Source organism: Kogia breviceps, chromosome 14, assembly GCF_026419965.1.
Source record: "Kogia breviceps isolate mKogBre1 chromosome 14, mKogBre1 haplotype 1, whole genome shotgun sequence".
NCBI lineage: Eukaryota > Metazoa > Chordata > Mammalia > Artiodactyla > Physeteridae > Kogia > Kogia breviceps.
In genome coordinates this window covers 458,272-473,337 of record NC_081323.1, presented here as the reverse complement: position 1 = coordinate 473,337, position 15,066 = coordinate 458,272, and the positions used below count along the sequence as shown (strand labels likewise).

General features: G+C 58.8%; 1 protein-coding gene across 1 annotated transcript in view; it reads right to left on the bottom strand.

Annotated features, from left to right (window-relative positions):
* ZBTB46 (zinc finger and BTB domain containing 46) overlaps positions 1-15,066 on the bottom strand; it is a 58,402-nt gene that overhangs the window by 21,462 nt on the left and 21,874 nt on the right. The window contains exon 3 of the mRNA XM_059036607.2: positions 2,303-2,587. Coding sequence (XP_058892590.1) covers positions 2,303-2,587 — 285 coding nt within the window. The remainder of the gene's footprint in view (positions 1-2,302; positions 2,588-15,066) is intronic.

Here is a 15,066-nt window from a genome sequence, read left to right as displayed (position 1 = left end):
AATAACAAAATATCAAAACCCACTAGTCGACCCCACCCCGGGTTAGCCACGGACGTACTAAAAATAGAGCGGACGGGGTTTTTTGACGGCCCTGCTCCCAGCTCCCTGTGACCTGCGAAGAGGGGCACGGGCACGTGGCTGGGGTAGGTGCAGCTGCCCGACTGCGTGTCCGCTGGGAACAGACCACCCGACGGGGTCACCGCTCACCCTCTGACTCCACCCAGCTGCCCCACCTGCTGCCGGGCCGGGTCTGGGCCTCTGCAGGGACAGGGCCGGAGGACGGGGGGCTCTCGGGAGTGGAGAGCATCTCTCCCTGTGCCTCCCTCGTCCCAGAGCCCCGCAGTCAGACCCCTGGCTCACGGCTCACGGCCCGACCAAACGCGGGTGCAGCCGGTGCCTTCGGGCCACCGGGACCCCTGGCCCATCCCCAGCACAGCTCTGCACAGCTCTGCACAGAGCACCAAAGGCGTGGGGGGACGGGCCCACCCCAGAGGACAAGGCCGCCAGGGGCGGGACAGGAGGAGAAACGCCGAGAAACCGCCCCCCTCGTGACAACGCGGTTCAGCCGCGGAGGAGCTGCTGCCACCTCCCGGGGCCTCTGACTCGTGGGGTTCACTCCCCCCGACGGGGAGCGTCCAGCCCTGCAGTTACACACCTGGCCTGCTCCTTCCGCGACGTCCGTGAAGCTGCCCGGCTGTCCCCTCAGCAGCCGTTCCCCTGCGGACTCGCCGATCCTAAACCCCAGATGCCGCAGATACCCCGGGACCACCTCCTCAAGCTACCAGCTCATCACAAACGCAACAGTTCCTGCTGACAAGTTCAGAGTTTGAGCTGAGTGGGAAATGGACTAATATTGTGGAGCGTTTATCCAACACACTTTGCTTACGTGTCTCACGTTTCACATTCACAACAACTGGGTAAGTGATGCTATTCCCATTTCTCAGATGCAAAAAACGAGGCCTAAACTTTTGTTTGTTTGTTTGTTTTGCGGTACGCGGGCCTCTCACTGCCGCTGCGTCTCCCGTCGCGTCGCGAAGCACAGGCTCCGGACGCGCAGGCGCAGCGGCCACGGCTCACGGGCCCAGCCGCTCCGCGGCACGTGGGATCCTCCCGGACCGGGGCGCGAACCCGCGTCCCCCGCATCGGCAGGCGGGCTCCCAACCACTGCGCCACCAGGGAAGCCCCTAAATGTATTTTTTAAAGTGTGTCCAGCAGCCTTGGGGGATTCATCCTTGGGTCTGACTTCACAGCCAAGTCCTACAACCGCCCTGGCGTCCCACCTGCCTCGGACTTGACCCAATAGATAAAGAGAATGTGGATGCTGGTCTCCACGGTCAGACTATACTGGCCACAAGCAATTGTCCTCACGAATGTTTAGGATGTTTTAGTGCTTGTGAAGACAAAGTCGTGAAAATATTGTTTTTAAAATCAGAGTAAAAATTAAAGACACACTCCCCAGACCCCCAACATTGGCTGCAGTTTTTCCTTTGCTTCCTTCAGCAGTGCTCAGGGGCCCACACACAGCCCCGCCAGCGGTGCACGCTTGGACCGCAGGGCCCTCTGCCCTCAGAGCCGCCTGTTTTGGGGTATGTCGCTCTGACCCGAAGAGGGAAACGGGGCCACACCTGACTGTCCCTCACGGACACCAACCCAACAGAGAATCTCTCTCGGGACGCCGGAGACCCGGTCACACTGCCCCAGGCGCGCAGGATGGGTGATGTTCACGGCACCTGAGCCGAGGCGGAAGGGCACCCTCGCCGGCCGGCACCCGGGGGGGCCCTCGGCCAACACCGCGGCCCCTCATCCCCTCCTTAGGTTCCTCTGTTACTCGCTTGTGAGCAACTGGAATTCAGCTGGAGACACTCAAGGTGTAAACACAGCACCCAAATCCTTTTGAAATCTCACGTGGCAGCAGCACTGCCTGGCAGAAAGCGAGGATCTGCAGCCTGGCCACGCTCCCCGGGCAGGATGGGTCGGCACAGGCAGGGGCGAGGCCAGCAGAGGGAAGCCCGAGCCCGTCACGTCCCAAGGGCTCCCCAGCGCGGGGCTCCCTGTCCCAGGCCCGCACGGCCCAGCACTTGCCAGCTCGATCTGGGTTTAGGGTTATAGGTGCCTCGACTTCAAGTATGGACGCTCGGGCAAGCACTCGGCCGCATCCCTCCCGGCGCCCCGACAGCGCCGCCTCCTCTCCAAAGGCCCCTCGGCCGCCACGACCCACACGCGCGCTCGCGCCCTCAGCGCGCCCCGTCTCGGGCTGAGGCGCGTCGCCTCCCCCCACAGCGCGCGCCCGCGCGGCACTTACGGGACAGGGAGTGGGTGCCCTTGGGCAGGCACTCCAGCAGCAGGGAGCTGTCACCCGCCAGCACGTCGGCCTGGAGGGCCAGCAGGCTGTTCTTGCTCACGAGCGCCGCCCGCAGGTTGGCCACCGCGGCGGCCTGGTGCAGCGCGTCCTCCTTCTCGGGGGTGAGGGGTGCTCCCGGGTAGCTGCCTTCTCCTCCCAGGAGCCCCTCGTCCACGTGCGCGTAGAGCTCGGGCCTCTCCCCGCGGCTGTCCGAGCTGCTGGCTTCAGCGACGGTCAAGTCCGCGTCTGGGGAGGGAAACACACGTTAGAGACCTCGCCCGCGACTCAGGACCCTCCGAACAGCAAGCAGGCAAGTCTAGGAGAAGCCGGAGCCACGCGCATCCTGAAGCCCAGCGGCCCGTCCTCAGGCCCGATCCCGGCCTGCCACGAGGTCCCAGGACAGTGGTGACTTCACAGCCAAGACCTCGCGTGGGGCTCAACCTAGAACCCAGGGGCGGGGTGGGCGGGCGCCCACCCAGGACAGGGGGTCTGCTCCGGGGCTGAACATCTGGGTATTTTCATCTCTCGGAGAAGGGGCAACACTCAAAAGGGATCAAACAGCCCAAACTACACAACCCTCAGAAAACCTCCGCGGCCTCAGGCTGCACCACGGGCTCTCGGCTGTGACACCAAAAGCACGAGCACTAAAACAGACTAAACTGGACTTCGCCAAACATTAAACCCCCGAAGGCCTCAAAGGACACCATCGACACAGTGAGAGGATGGGTGGGAGACAATATCTGCAGACTGCACACCTGACACAAGAGCCCGTCTAGACACTACAGAGGACTTGACAGCTCCATAAAAAGACAAACACCCCAGCTTAAAAGTGGGCAAAGGACGTGAACAGATATTTGCCCAAAGGGGACGCACAAACGGCCAGTGAGCGGTGCTCAGCGCCATCCGTCGTCAGGGAAACGCGGCTCAGCACCAGGCTGTCCCTGGTTGTCCCCACGCCCCCTGGGACGGCTGCAAGCCACAAGTGCCTACGGGACGTGGGACCCTGGAGCCCCCCAGGCTGATGGTAGAAACGTAAAACGACGCGGCCGTGGTGCAAGAGCTCGGCGGGTCCTCAGAAGGGTGGACGCCGAGTTGCCACGCGGCCCGGCATTTCCGCTGGTGGGAGGACGTCCAAGGGGGCTAAGACCCACCTCCACGCTCAGAGCAACAGCACCTGTGACAGTGAGAAGTGGAGCAGCCCAAACGCCCGCCTACCAGTGAAGGACAGACACAGAGGAATATGATTCAGCCCTAAGAAGGAACGAGGCACTGGTGCAGGCTGCGATGCGGATGGCCCTCGCACACGTGGTACCCGGTGGAAGGGACAGATACGGTGCGAGTGCACTCACGTGAGTACCTGGAAAAGGCAAATCCACGGGGACAGAAGGAGACTGGGAGCTGCCGAGGGCCGGGGGAGATGGAGGGGGCGGGTCTCGGGGTGACTGTTAAGGGTGCAGGTTTCCTTCTGGGGCGACGAGAATGTTCTGAAGTCGACTGTGGTGACAGCTGCACAGCCCTGTGAATAGACTAGAACCCAGCGAATCACACACGTTAAATGGGTGAGCCGTCAGCAGTGTGGATTACATCTCAGTAAAGCTGCTGCTAACAGGAGGATCTGTGACAGCCTCTAGCTCAGGGCTGCAGAGGCGGGACCAGGAGCCTCCGGTACCATCTGGGCCGTGGAGGTGCCCCCGGAACGGGCCGGCGCCAGGATGGACCCCAGGGAGAGCTGCCGCCTGGCCAGGGCCCCCCTGGGAACAAGTGGTGACTCGAGAAATCAAAACAAAAACGGGAAAGCGAGACCATTCCCGCGAGGAGGCGAAGGCAGGCGGGGGGAAAGGGACGGGCCACCCTTCTCCTCCCACCCCCAGGCTGTCTCGGGAGGGGGGCAGCGGGGGCGCTGGCGGCGAGGGGAAGCTGAGCAGCCTCAAATATGGGACGGGCCCGCGAGCCAGTCCCGGAAACCACAGGTCCCTCCTCAGAACCCGGGGAAGCAGGGCCCGAGGCTGCGGGAATCAGGGGGAGCCCGAAGCAGCCTGAGCGCCACGGCCTCGCGCCCCTGGGGAGTGGGGCCAGCAGCTGCCAGGCGGCACCACAGGCGGCCCCGTGCGGTGGTTCTATGGCTCCTCCCACAAACACATGCTCGGAGGTGAGCGGAGGGCGGCGGGGGACTGCCCGCTCACAAAGCGCAGGACCCGGTCCACGGAGCCAGGTGTGCGAGGCGAGGGCGGCGGGGTCCTGGGGGCGCACGAGCTCCCCGCAGACACCTGCACGCCAGGGTGGTGCTGAGCGCCGAGGCAAAGACACGGGAGGTTCCAGAAAGCTGAACCGAACATGAAGAGGGAGGGAGCCCGGTGAGCCTCCCCATGAGACGCAGGAAGACAGAGGGTCCCCTCTGTCCTGAAGGGGCTCAGCCCGCCTCTCCCGTGACGGCCCCCAGAGAGCACAGCAACTTCCGTGACAAGGCCGCTCCTTAGCCGCCTTGACGGCTGCTCGAGAAAAGTCAGACCCAGCCTGCTTCATGGTGCATCTTTGTTTTGGAGGAAATTACTCGAAGCTGCAGAACCAGAGGGCAGGGAGGCAAAAAACCACCAACAGCCAATCCACCAGACTCCCCCAAAATGCCTCCGACAGCTTTCACAGAACGGTTCAACAATTGCAAGAGATTGGATTTGTGACTGTGGTCCTTGGACAGGAGTCAGAGCCAGGGTAGGCAGTGCCAGGAGCCAGGGGACACATGGCCACTGACCGATGTTTGCAGACACTCCCGAACTGGAAGGGCGCATTTGCCCACGCAAGGTGCAAAGGCACTGGGTTTTGGGGTGCGGGGAGGGCCCACCTCAGCCCCTCAGGTGTCGAGCACCCTGGGGGCACGGGGGCACTGGGGCCCCGGGGAATAGGCTGAGAGATCACAGGGGCCCTGACCGGGGGCGTCATGTCCCGCAGGGCAGCGCACCCTGGGTGCCTCCACCTGGGTGGGTCTCACCTCTCCCCAAGGGTATGAGACCCGAAGGACACCGCTGAGGTACGGCACCGGGCTACTGCTGACCGAAGCTCCGGGAGGATACCTTCTTTTTTTCAAACTATAAGCCTTTTCATATTTTTCTGCCAATTCCTAAATGTTATATATCAGTACTGACCTTGCATTTCTAGCCACTAAGTGTAGGGATTAAATCAAATTGAAATGAAGGCTTTGCCTCCGTCTGCACGGGCTCCTGTAAGACGTAAGCGGTTCTCAGTTCCGGGGCTGGAAAGGCCAGGATCTAGGTCCCGCGGGGCCCTGTCCCTGGTTGGAGGCTGCTTCCTGGCTTGCAGACGGCCACCTCCCCGCTGTCCTCACCCCGGCGGGTGTGCAGACGGAGGGCAGGCTCTGATGCGACGCAGAAGCCGAGGGCCTCCGTTTATCCTGACGACTTTCTCGCCGGCCCCATCTCTCCAAATACAGCCACGCCAGGGTCAGGGGTCCAACATAGGAATTTAGGGGACACACACGTTCAGCCCATAACAGACTGAAAACTAAAAAACACCAAATTTCAAAACCAAAGCTTTAACGACATTATACTAACAGTTTAAGTTCAAAAGAGTGAAAAAGAAATCGAGATTCGCTGAGAGATTCCAACCACACGTGAAAAGCCGAAAGTTGGGTTTCAAAGAAGGATGTCTGGGGTCTGCCGACTGAGAACTGCCGCGAAACGGCGAACCGGTTGCTAGCTGAGCACGAGCCACAGACACGCTTCACGGGTCGGCGCGCTCAAGACGCTCGTGGCTGAGCGGTGAGGGCCCACGACATGTAGGGCGACAGTGAAGGAAATGGGAGCCGTCAACTGAAAACTTCCCACGTGAATATTTATGGCTCAGGAAAGTACCACCGTCCAGGGAATCAAGACCAGACACGCCTGTGAGGCCGTCAGGCTGCCTGCGGTCACCCAGTGACCTAACCTAGAGCCCTCGCGGGTCCAGTGAGGAGCCAGCTGCACAGCCCCCGAGCAGCTCGTGATAGGACACGCGGACACGCTCTCAGCACCCGAGGGCACCCTCCGTCTCCCGAGGCTTGCGCTCTGTCTGCTGAGCACCCAGGTCGAAATCCAAGCCCCCAGTTCTGGAAACAGCACTTGGGACGTCTCCCAGTACAGGGACGATACCAGTCAAACGGAGCTTGGAAGGAACCGGTCATTCTGAAGATGAGAGTCCTGAAGGAGACCAGAGGGGCTAAGGGGACTTGACTCTCCGACGTCATCTTTTTTTCCTTTTTTTTTTTTTTGTTGTTGTTTTGGTTTTTTTTGTGGTACGCGGGCCTCTCACTGCTGTGGCCTCTCCCGTTGCGGAGCGCAGGCTCCGGACGCGCAGGCGCAGCGGCCACGGCTCACGGGCCCAGCCGCTCCGCGGCACGTGGGATCCTCCCGGACCGGGGCCCGAACCCGCGTCCCCCGCATCGGCAGGCAGGCTCCCAACCGCTGCGCCACCGGGGAAGCCCCTCCGACGTCATCTTGATGGGCGGGGCACACGCACAGCACGGCCTAGGGCGCCCCACGCTGGCCCGGGTGGGCTCCTGCGCTCACTCTGGCATCCACTTTGGAGGCGCAGGGAGACCCAGTTTCTCCAGAATTTCTTGTTCACGCGAGAAAGCGGAGGAAAGTGCCCAGAAGGGAGAGGGTGTGAGGCCGACCCTGGGCCCTCCCAGGTCCTGAGACTCCTGCCGGGCAGAGAGGCTGGGAGCCTGGCGAGGGGTGGGGGACAGGGGTGGTGCCTGGGGGCACAGGCCAGGCGCCAGGAGAGAGAGCAGGTCCTTCCCAGGCCCTTGCAGACCACAGCTCGACTTCAAAAGGAGGGATTAAGACGATGAGGTCAAAACTGAAATTCTACAAACAGAACAGGGAGTTGAAAGCAACAGTTAACATTGCAACAAATCCTTTCATAGATAAAGGGTTTGATGTTACGTAAAGCCACAAAATAGGCTCTTACTAGATTATTGTTATCAAAAAACTAAAACCATTGCAAATACTCCGGGCGGCGGGGTGTTGGGACCAATACAGCTGTCCTACCCGTTAGCAGTAGCAACGGCTTTTCTTTAGCAACTTGACGCTCACGGGTTAAATGCAGACTTCATTTTGTTCTGCTTTCAGGTGGATCTCAGCTGGGGCCAGGAGAGCTGGGAAGCCAGGCTCGGACCTGAACTTCAGGAACGGCCTCCAGCCCGAGCCACCAGCCACCGTGTGTGACAGGACTGTCCCCAAGTCCCCTCCAGGCAGGGACATCTCCTGAGCGAGGACCCCAGGGGCTCCTTCCTTCAGCTGCTAGAGCTCATCCACCAAGTGACACAACACTGAAAACGTCTCATCTAACACTTTACCTCTGAACAGTCTTTTGTGACGAACTTAGACTCAGTGACTTAGAAAAAAACCTTAAATGGTGATGTTAGAAAACTGACAGGGACTTCCCTGGTGGCGCAGTGGTTAAGAATCCGCCTGCCGATGCAGGGGACACGGGTTCGAGCCCCGGTCCGGGAGGATCCCACATGCCACAGAGCAACGAAGCCCATGTGCCACAACTACTGAGTCCACGTGCCACAACTACTGAAGCCACACACCTAGAGCCCGTGCTCCAAAACAAGAGAAGCCACCGCAATGAGAAGCCTATGCACCGCAACGAAGAGTAGCCCCCGCTCACCGCAACTAGAGAAAGCCCGTGCACAGCAACAAAGACCCAACACAGCCAAAAATAATAAAAAATTTTAAAAAAATGTGCAGACCCTTTGAGCCAGCAATTCAACTATTAAAAAAAACAAAACAAAACTGACAAACCAGGGGCCAGATGAGGTGCAACGGGCTCGGCTGTTAGCTGTGGGGCGGTGGACCCCTTCCGGGTCATCTGCTGATGCCATAGGGGGCTTCCTCGGACAGAAGAGACCACGGCGGCACCGCTAGCCACTGGAAGGGGGAGACCGGCCACCAAGACAAGGCACAGAGTGTGTGTAGCCATTTCACACACGCATGTGATGACAGGAGATGTCCCTCCACTGACCTCCCAGGGCAGGGGAAAGGGGGCTCAGGGCTTCTTCCCCACGCTGACCTCTTTTTAATAAGCAAGGCAACCAGGATGAAAAGTATCAACATCTAACTGTAAAGGGCCAAGGGCTAAATACAAAGACTGATTCTAGAGCAGAAAGGGGTTTGTGGGGGCATCCTTCTTCCTATAAGTGATACATGATAACATTTTGAAAATTTCACTCACAACCTTTAGCTGAAAAGCAGAAAAGAGATTATAATTAAAATAAGCAGAATTTCTAAACAATTAAACTAGAAGACGCTGTGTGAGCTGCAAGGTGAGGAATAAACAGATGATGGAGCAAGTCCAGGGCCGGGGCTGATGGGACAGGGGCCGACCCACCACGAGGGCCTGGCCGGAAGCAGACATTCGGTTTCCAAGATTTCCCCAAATCTCCACTCTTCACGATTCTCAAAGACGCTAGCAAGCTGCCTTTGAGAGGCTTCCTGCCGATGTCCCAGCCCAGCCCGCGGCCTCTCATCCGGGGGAAAGGCACCCCGCGAACACAGATGTGCCAACAGCAACCCAGAGGAACCTTCTGGACGAGTGGAAGCTGCGGGGCCGAAGCTGTCTCCCCGGGGGACTCCACCCTCCCGAGTTACAGCCCAGACCAGACCTTAGTCCCAACTTCCGCTAGATCTCACGGACAACGCAAAACGAAGTTCAAAAAACGGTAATTATGCACTTTGTCCAAAATCTACCTTCTTACTTTATGTGTCTAAGGTGTGTGATTTCTTAAGTGCTTCTTTATCCAAGTTAGAATCAAGTTACCTCCTTTTCTTTAACTACCAAAATGTTTTCACTTCATAGAAGAAATTCTCTTTAATTAAAAAAAAAAATACAGGCTTCCCTGGGGGCGCAGCGGTTGAGAGTCCGCCTGCCGATGCGGGGGACGCGGGTTCGGGCCCCGGTCCGGGAGGATCCCACGTGCCGCGGAGCAGCTGGGCCCGTGAGCCGTGGCCGCTGCGCCTGCGCGTCCGGAGCCTGTGCTCCGCGACGGGAGAGGCCACAGCAGTGAGAGTCCTGCGTACCGAAAAAAAAAAAAAAAAAAAATATATATATATATATATACACAGTAAGGTAGTTCCATGGGCAGGTGGTATCAGAACAGCGGGACACCACATACAGAAGGTGGCCGTGAAGGCGGACCCCTCTCCTGCCACGTGCAAAGATCAGCCTGCAGTCCAGGCCTGTAGTCACACCCAGCCCTCCAGGGGAGCCACGGGAGAAATCTTTGTGACCTTAGGCAAAGGTCCCTTAGATTACACCCAAACAGCATGAACCACAAAAGAAAAACGTTCCCATACCGGCCTTCGTCACAAGTTAAAACGTGTGCACTCTTCAAAAGACACCGTTACAGGAAAAAGCGAGCTGAAGGCTGAGAGAGAATGTTTTCAGAGCACACATCTGACGAAGGACTCGCCACCAGGACACTCGGAGGATAGGCTCCGAAGCGGAAGACGCTTCCCCAGGAAGAGGGGTCAGTGGCAACTAGGAACCAATGCTTGCCGTCAGAGCGGGACCCCGGCCAGCACAGGGTGCTGGACGGCCCAGCTCTCAAACCCGCCACCTTGCACAGCCCTGAGCAGAGACCGCTCAAAGGAAGACAGGGGAGGCTGGTGAACCCCTGAGAAGACACTCAGAAAACCATAAGGAACCTAGGGGCAGGACAGGAATAAAGACACGGACGTAGGGAATGGACTTGAGGACACGGGGAGGGGGAAGGTTAAGCTGTGACGAAGTGAGAGAGCGGCATGGACGTATACACGCTACCAAAGGTAAAATAGATGGCTAGTGGGAAGCAGCCGCGTAGCACAGGGAGATCAGCTCGGTGCTCTGTGACCGCCTAGAAGGGTGGGATAGGGAGGGTGGGAGGGAGAAGCGCGAGGGAGGAGATATGGGGATATATGTATATGTACAGCTGATTCACTTTGTTATACAGCAGAAACTAACACACCATCGTAAAGCAATTATATTCCAAGAAAGATGTTTAAAAAATAAAGAAAGAAAACCATAAGGAGATGCCCCCACGTCCTCCAGAACGGCTAAGATTTAAAAACGAACCCAATCCACGGTCTGCGGGACGCTGACACGAGGGTACATCACACACACCCCTGGTTTCTTGCACGCACACTACCCGACGGCCCAGCAGCCCAGTCCCGGGAGGAAGGCAGACAAATGACTCAAATACTCATCCTGGGACGTTCACGGCAGCTTGATCATAATTGCCAGAAATCACCCAAATCACCCGAACGTCCGTCGGCAGGTGTGTTACAGCAGAGAACAGAATGACGTTTGGCAGTGAAACGGTTACTTGCGGACGCGCGTGGCGGCCCGAGCACACCCTGAGAGCACGTTGGAAATCACAGCCGGGGCAGGTCGGACGTTCCCGAGGCCGTGGAGGGAAGCAGCCCAGGGTCACCTGGCGGTGAGTGTGCGGGGCCAGGCTGGTTTCCCGGCTGTGATGCTGACGTGTCAGCACTGGGGGAAGCTGCCTAACAGGCACACGGGCTCCCTCTGCATTGTTTCTTACAAGTGACTGTAAACCTGCATCATCCCAACATGGACACAAGCGGACCGCACAGCACACCCCGTGTGACGCCCTCCCTTGTGACGCCCTCCCTTGCGACCCCCAGGCTGGCAGGAGGCGGGGTGGGGCGGGGGGTGTCCAGAGGCTGAGGGGATGTCGGGCATCCAAAGGCACATGCACGGTGTGGGGAATGAGGGCTCTGGCGAGAGGCTGGCCGGGGCGTTGGGATGAGGTGCTGGTGCCGGTCTTCTGAAATTCAGAGAACGAGGTGGCTTTGCATGATCAGTTGCACAAACACGTAAACACAGCTAGACGGCAGCAGGTGGAGAATCTCAGCGCAGGCAGGCTCACTTCCGTTTTTTCAGCTTTTCTCTAAGTGTGAATATTTCCCCCAATAAAATGGCAGGGAGAGAGACAATCAATTAGTCAAACCGTACACTTGAAATCTGTGCAGTTCTTTACTTTTTAAAATAAATTTACTTATTTTATTTTAGGCGGCATTGGGTCTTTGTTGCTGCACACAGGCTTTTCTCTAGTTGCGGCGAGAGGGGGCCCCTCTTCGTCGCCGTGCGCGGGCTTCTCATTGCGGTGGCTTCTCTTGTTGCGGAGCATGGGCTCTAGGCGCGCGCGGGCTTCAGTGGTTGTGGCTCACAGGCTTCAGTAGTTGTGGCACGCGGGCTCAGTAGTTGCGGCTCGCGAGCTCTAGAGCGCAGGCTCAGTAGTTGTGACGCACGGGCTTAGTTGCTCCGCGGCATGTGGGATCTTCCCGGACCAGGGCTCGAACCCGTGTCCCCTGCACCGGCAGGCGGATTCTTAACCACTGTGCCACCAGGGAAGCCCTGTGCAATTTATTGAATGCATATCATACTTAAAACAATAGGAAAGGGAACGGCAGTTTTCACCAAAACGCCTTGTTATTATTTGTGTTCCCATGATGGTCCCCAGGTGTCTGGGTCCTAATCTCCAAGACCGTTAACACGTCACCTCACGTGGCAAAAGGGACTTTGCAAGTGCGATGGGAGATCACCCTGCCCGTCCAGGGGTCCCTATCCACACAAGGGTCCATGTCAGAGGGAAGAAGGAGGAATGAGGGCCAGAGCCAGAGAAGGGGATACGGCACCAGAGCTGAGGTCCGAGTGACACGGGGCCACGGGCCAAGGAACGTGGCGCCTCTGGAAGCTGGAAAAGGCCAGGATTCTCCCCTGAGCCCCCAGAAGGATCCGGCCCTGCGAACTGGCGACATCTGGGCGAGAGACAATACAGCTGGGCTGCTTCAAGCCACTAACTCCGCGGTGATTTGTCATAGCAGCAGGAAACAGACACGCCCCTAGAAACACCCCTAGGTCTACACCAAACACACACATGCCACCAGCACCAGCAGGCATGCACCGAGGGTCCTGACCGTCAAGGTCAGGACAGAGCCCCCGGCTGGGGAAGGGGCGGGCAACCCCCGTGGGCTCCATCAGCGGCAGACTGACCGGGGGAAAGCAGCACACAGAGGCCGAGTCAGGACACACTGCCTGGGGAGGTGGCCCCCAGAACGAGTGTCGGGGTGTCTGGGGGGTGGGTCATGCCCCCCTTGCCGGCTGACCATCTGGGATTTGACTTAGAAGAGTCAAATGTCTATGTTCTGCTTCCTTTTTTTAAAAGTTTGAAAAAAGCAGTAGCATAAAAGTTTTCAAATGAACAGTTAAAAATTACACTCACAACTCCTTTGAACATCTCCATTTAAATGTAAGCTCCCAAGCTGTGCTTTTAAGTGTGTGTATATAAATACACGTATATACCGCAAATACAAAATGTACAAGCGTCGCCCTGGGCGCTTCAGCACAGCCAGGGCCTCCTTGTTCCCTGGGAGGTGGGTGTCTGTGGGGCTTCGGACCCCACCCCGGTCGGCACCCCGGGGGCGTCACTGTCACAGTGTCCAAACGTCAGAAGAAGACACACGCTGGGTTGAGGAGGACAAAACCCCTCAAATTCAAACCAAAAGAGCAGCCAGCGAGGTGGCGGCAGGTCCGCGAACCCGCCCGCAAGCAGCAAAGGCCGGTGACCTCCCTGTCAGGTCAGCAGGGGGCGCCCGCGAGAGCAGGAAGAGCAAAGTGCCCCGGAGCAAAGGAGCCACGGAGCGGCCCCCAGACAGCTCTGCCCGCAGAAGGGCCCCGGCCAGCCCCCATCCCTCTGTGGCGAGCGGGGCCCCCGCCTTGTGCTGACCCCCCCAGACCCAGACCCTCCAGCTCCTCCTCAGGGTGGGGTCGGGGGGTGGCCCCGGGTGACCAGCCCCCGGCTTCCACATCTAGATGATGAGAGACTTCAGGGGCTCCGTCTTCGTGAACTGAATTTTCTAGAAAGTCCAGGAACTTCCACTTCATGAGAAAAGAAGCTCCGCTGGCCACTCGGCAGAGCCACAGTGACGAGGATCTTCAGTCCAGGTGGCAACTCGGAAGTGCGGCCTCAGGCCAGGACTGGGCGGCCAGGGGGCCGCAGGCCAAGGGTCTCAGTCAGGGCCCCGTCCCCAGCGAGCCCGCTCTCCTGGGCCAGCACGAGGGCCTCTCCGCCACCTCCCTTTTCTCAGCAGCAGATATGTTCCCAACCTACCGCCCCGTGAAGACCGCTGCCGAGGTGCCAGGGTAGCAGCTGCCCCCTGACCACGGCCCCAATGTCGACCAGAGGAATTCTAGGCGATTCTGCTCATTTCTGAAAGGCAAGCATCTGGGGGTACAGCCGAGGGAGGGGCTACCGGCCTGGCTTCAGCCCCAGCATCGAGCTGCGAGGGAAGAGTCCCTCCGACCTAGGCAGGGGAGGGCTGGGCCCTGGCCCCGGCAGGACGGCAGCTGCGAGCTTAGAGCACCCACCAGAGTCTCCGGAGGCCACCTGCACGCCCTGAACCCGCTCTGTGGTTCCAACGCACTCTTCAACATCCCAGGACGCCGGGGTCCACCCTTACCGAGGTTCAGGGATAAACAGTTCCTTCACAAGACCCACACGCTTTACTCCAGCTCAGAACTTTATTTCTGCAGATCCTTTTTAGAACACATGTGGGATGTCGGGGTGGGGCACCTGGGCTCTCCTGGCACCAGCTGCTGAACAAGTACAACCCACTGCGTCGGAGGCTCACGGTCTTGGGGTCATAGACAAGGGGCCGAGGCCGGAGCCGGCAGCTACCACGGGCTCGGCCTGCGTCCGTCGCACCTGCACGTTTCAGCGCCGTTTCCCACAGGTGTAACCCAGGGGTCCATTTCAGTGGATGCTTTCTTGGAAGCTACTGGGTGAGAAAGCACTTGGCTGCCTGCTCGGAAGAATCACTTTTCAATGCGAACAGGCCCCAGAGTCCCTGACGCCGAGGGGGGGACACGCAGGGGACAGGGCGGCAGTCCTGCTGCAGGGCTGGGCACCCAAGCATCTTCGTCAAGCGCCCTGCGTGATCCGCCGGAACCACCTGACACACTCCTTTGGGAAAGGGCCTCTTCTCCTATAAACGGGATGAGGATAAAACCGTACTCTCCTCGAAGACGTAATAAATCTTTAATGAAAGCAAACTCTCCTCCACCGGGGATCACAATTTATGCTTCCAAACCCCAGCCCAGGGCCTGGGCAGAGGAATAAATGGCCACCGTGACGGGCAGGGCCGTCCCACGCAAGCCCACACCTCGGGTCCTTGTCTTAGCAACTCAGGGGAAATCTCGCAGTTGCCTTGGTAACCCAAGGGATTTCAGACATTAGCAAGAGCACACCAGCAGAAATCACTTGTTGGATTCTAAAAACACCTTCTGCTCGACAACTGCATTTAAAACATCAAACCCACAGGCTTAAGGAGCATCCTCGAGCCTCCAGCCCCGCAGCCCGCCGGACGACTCGTGATGCAGCAGGTGTAGGACAGGACGGGAAGGCTCTGCGGCCCTGACCCACCCAGAAGGTTCCTTAAGTCAGTCCCTGTGGACGCTGCGCTCCAGGCTTTAGTCAGAGCCAAAGGGACGTTCCGTCGTCACGGAGAGAGCAGACACAGACCGCTGGCAGGGAGACAGGTGGGCTTTCTATCATCTCAGAAACTTAACCCTCTTCTGACTCAGTTCAGTTACACTCAACGGTTCTGTGGGGGGCTTCCCATCAGGGACCCTGGCAACGTCATGACCAGGGGCGGGCGGCTCCTGGC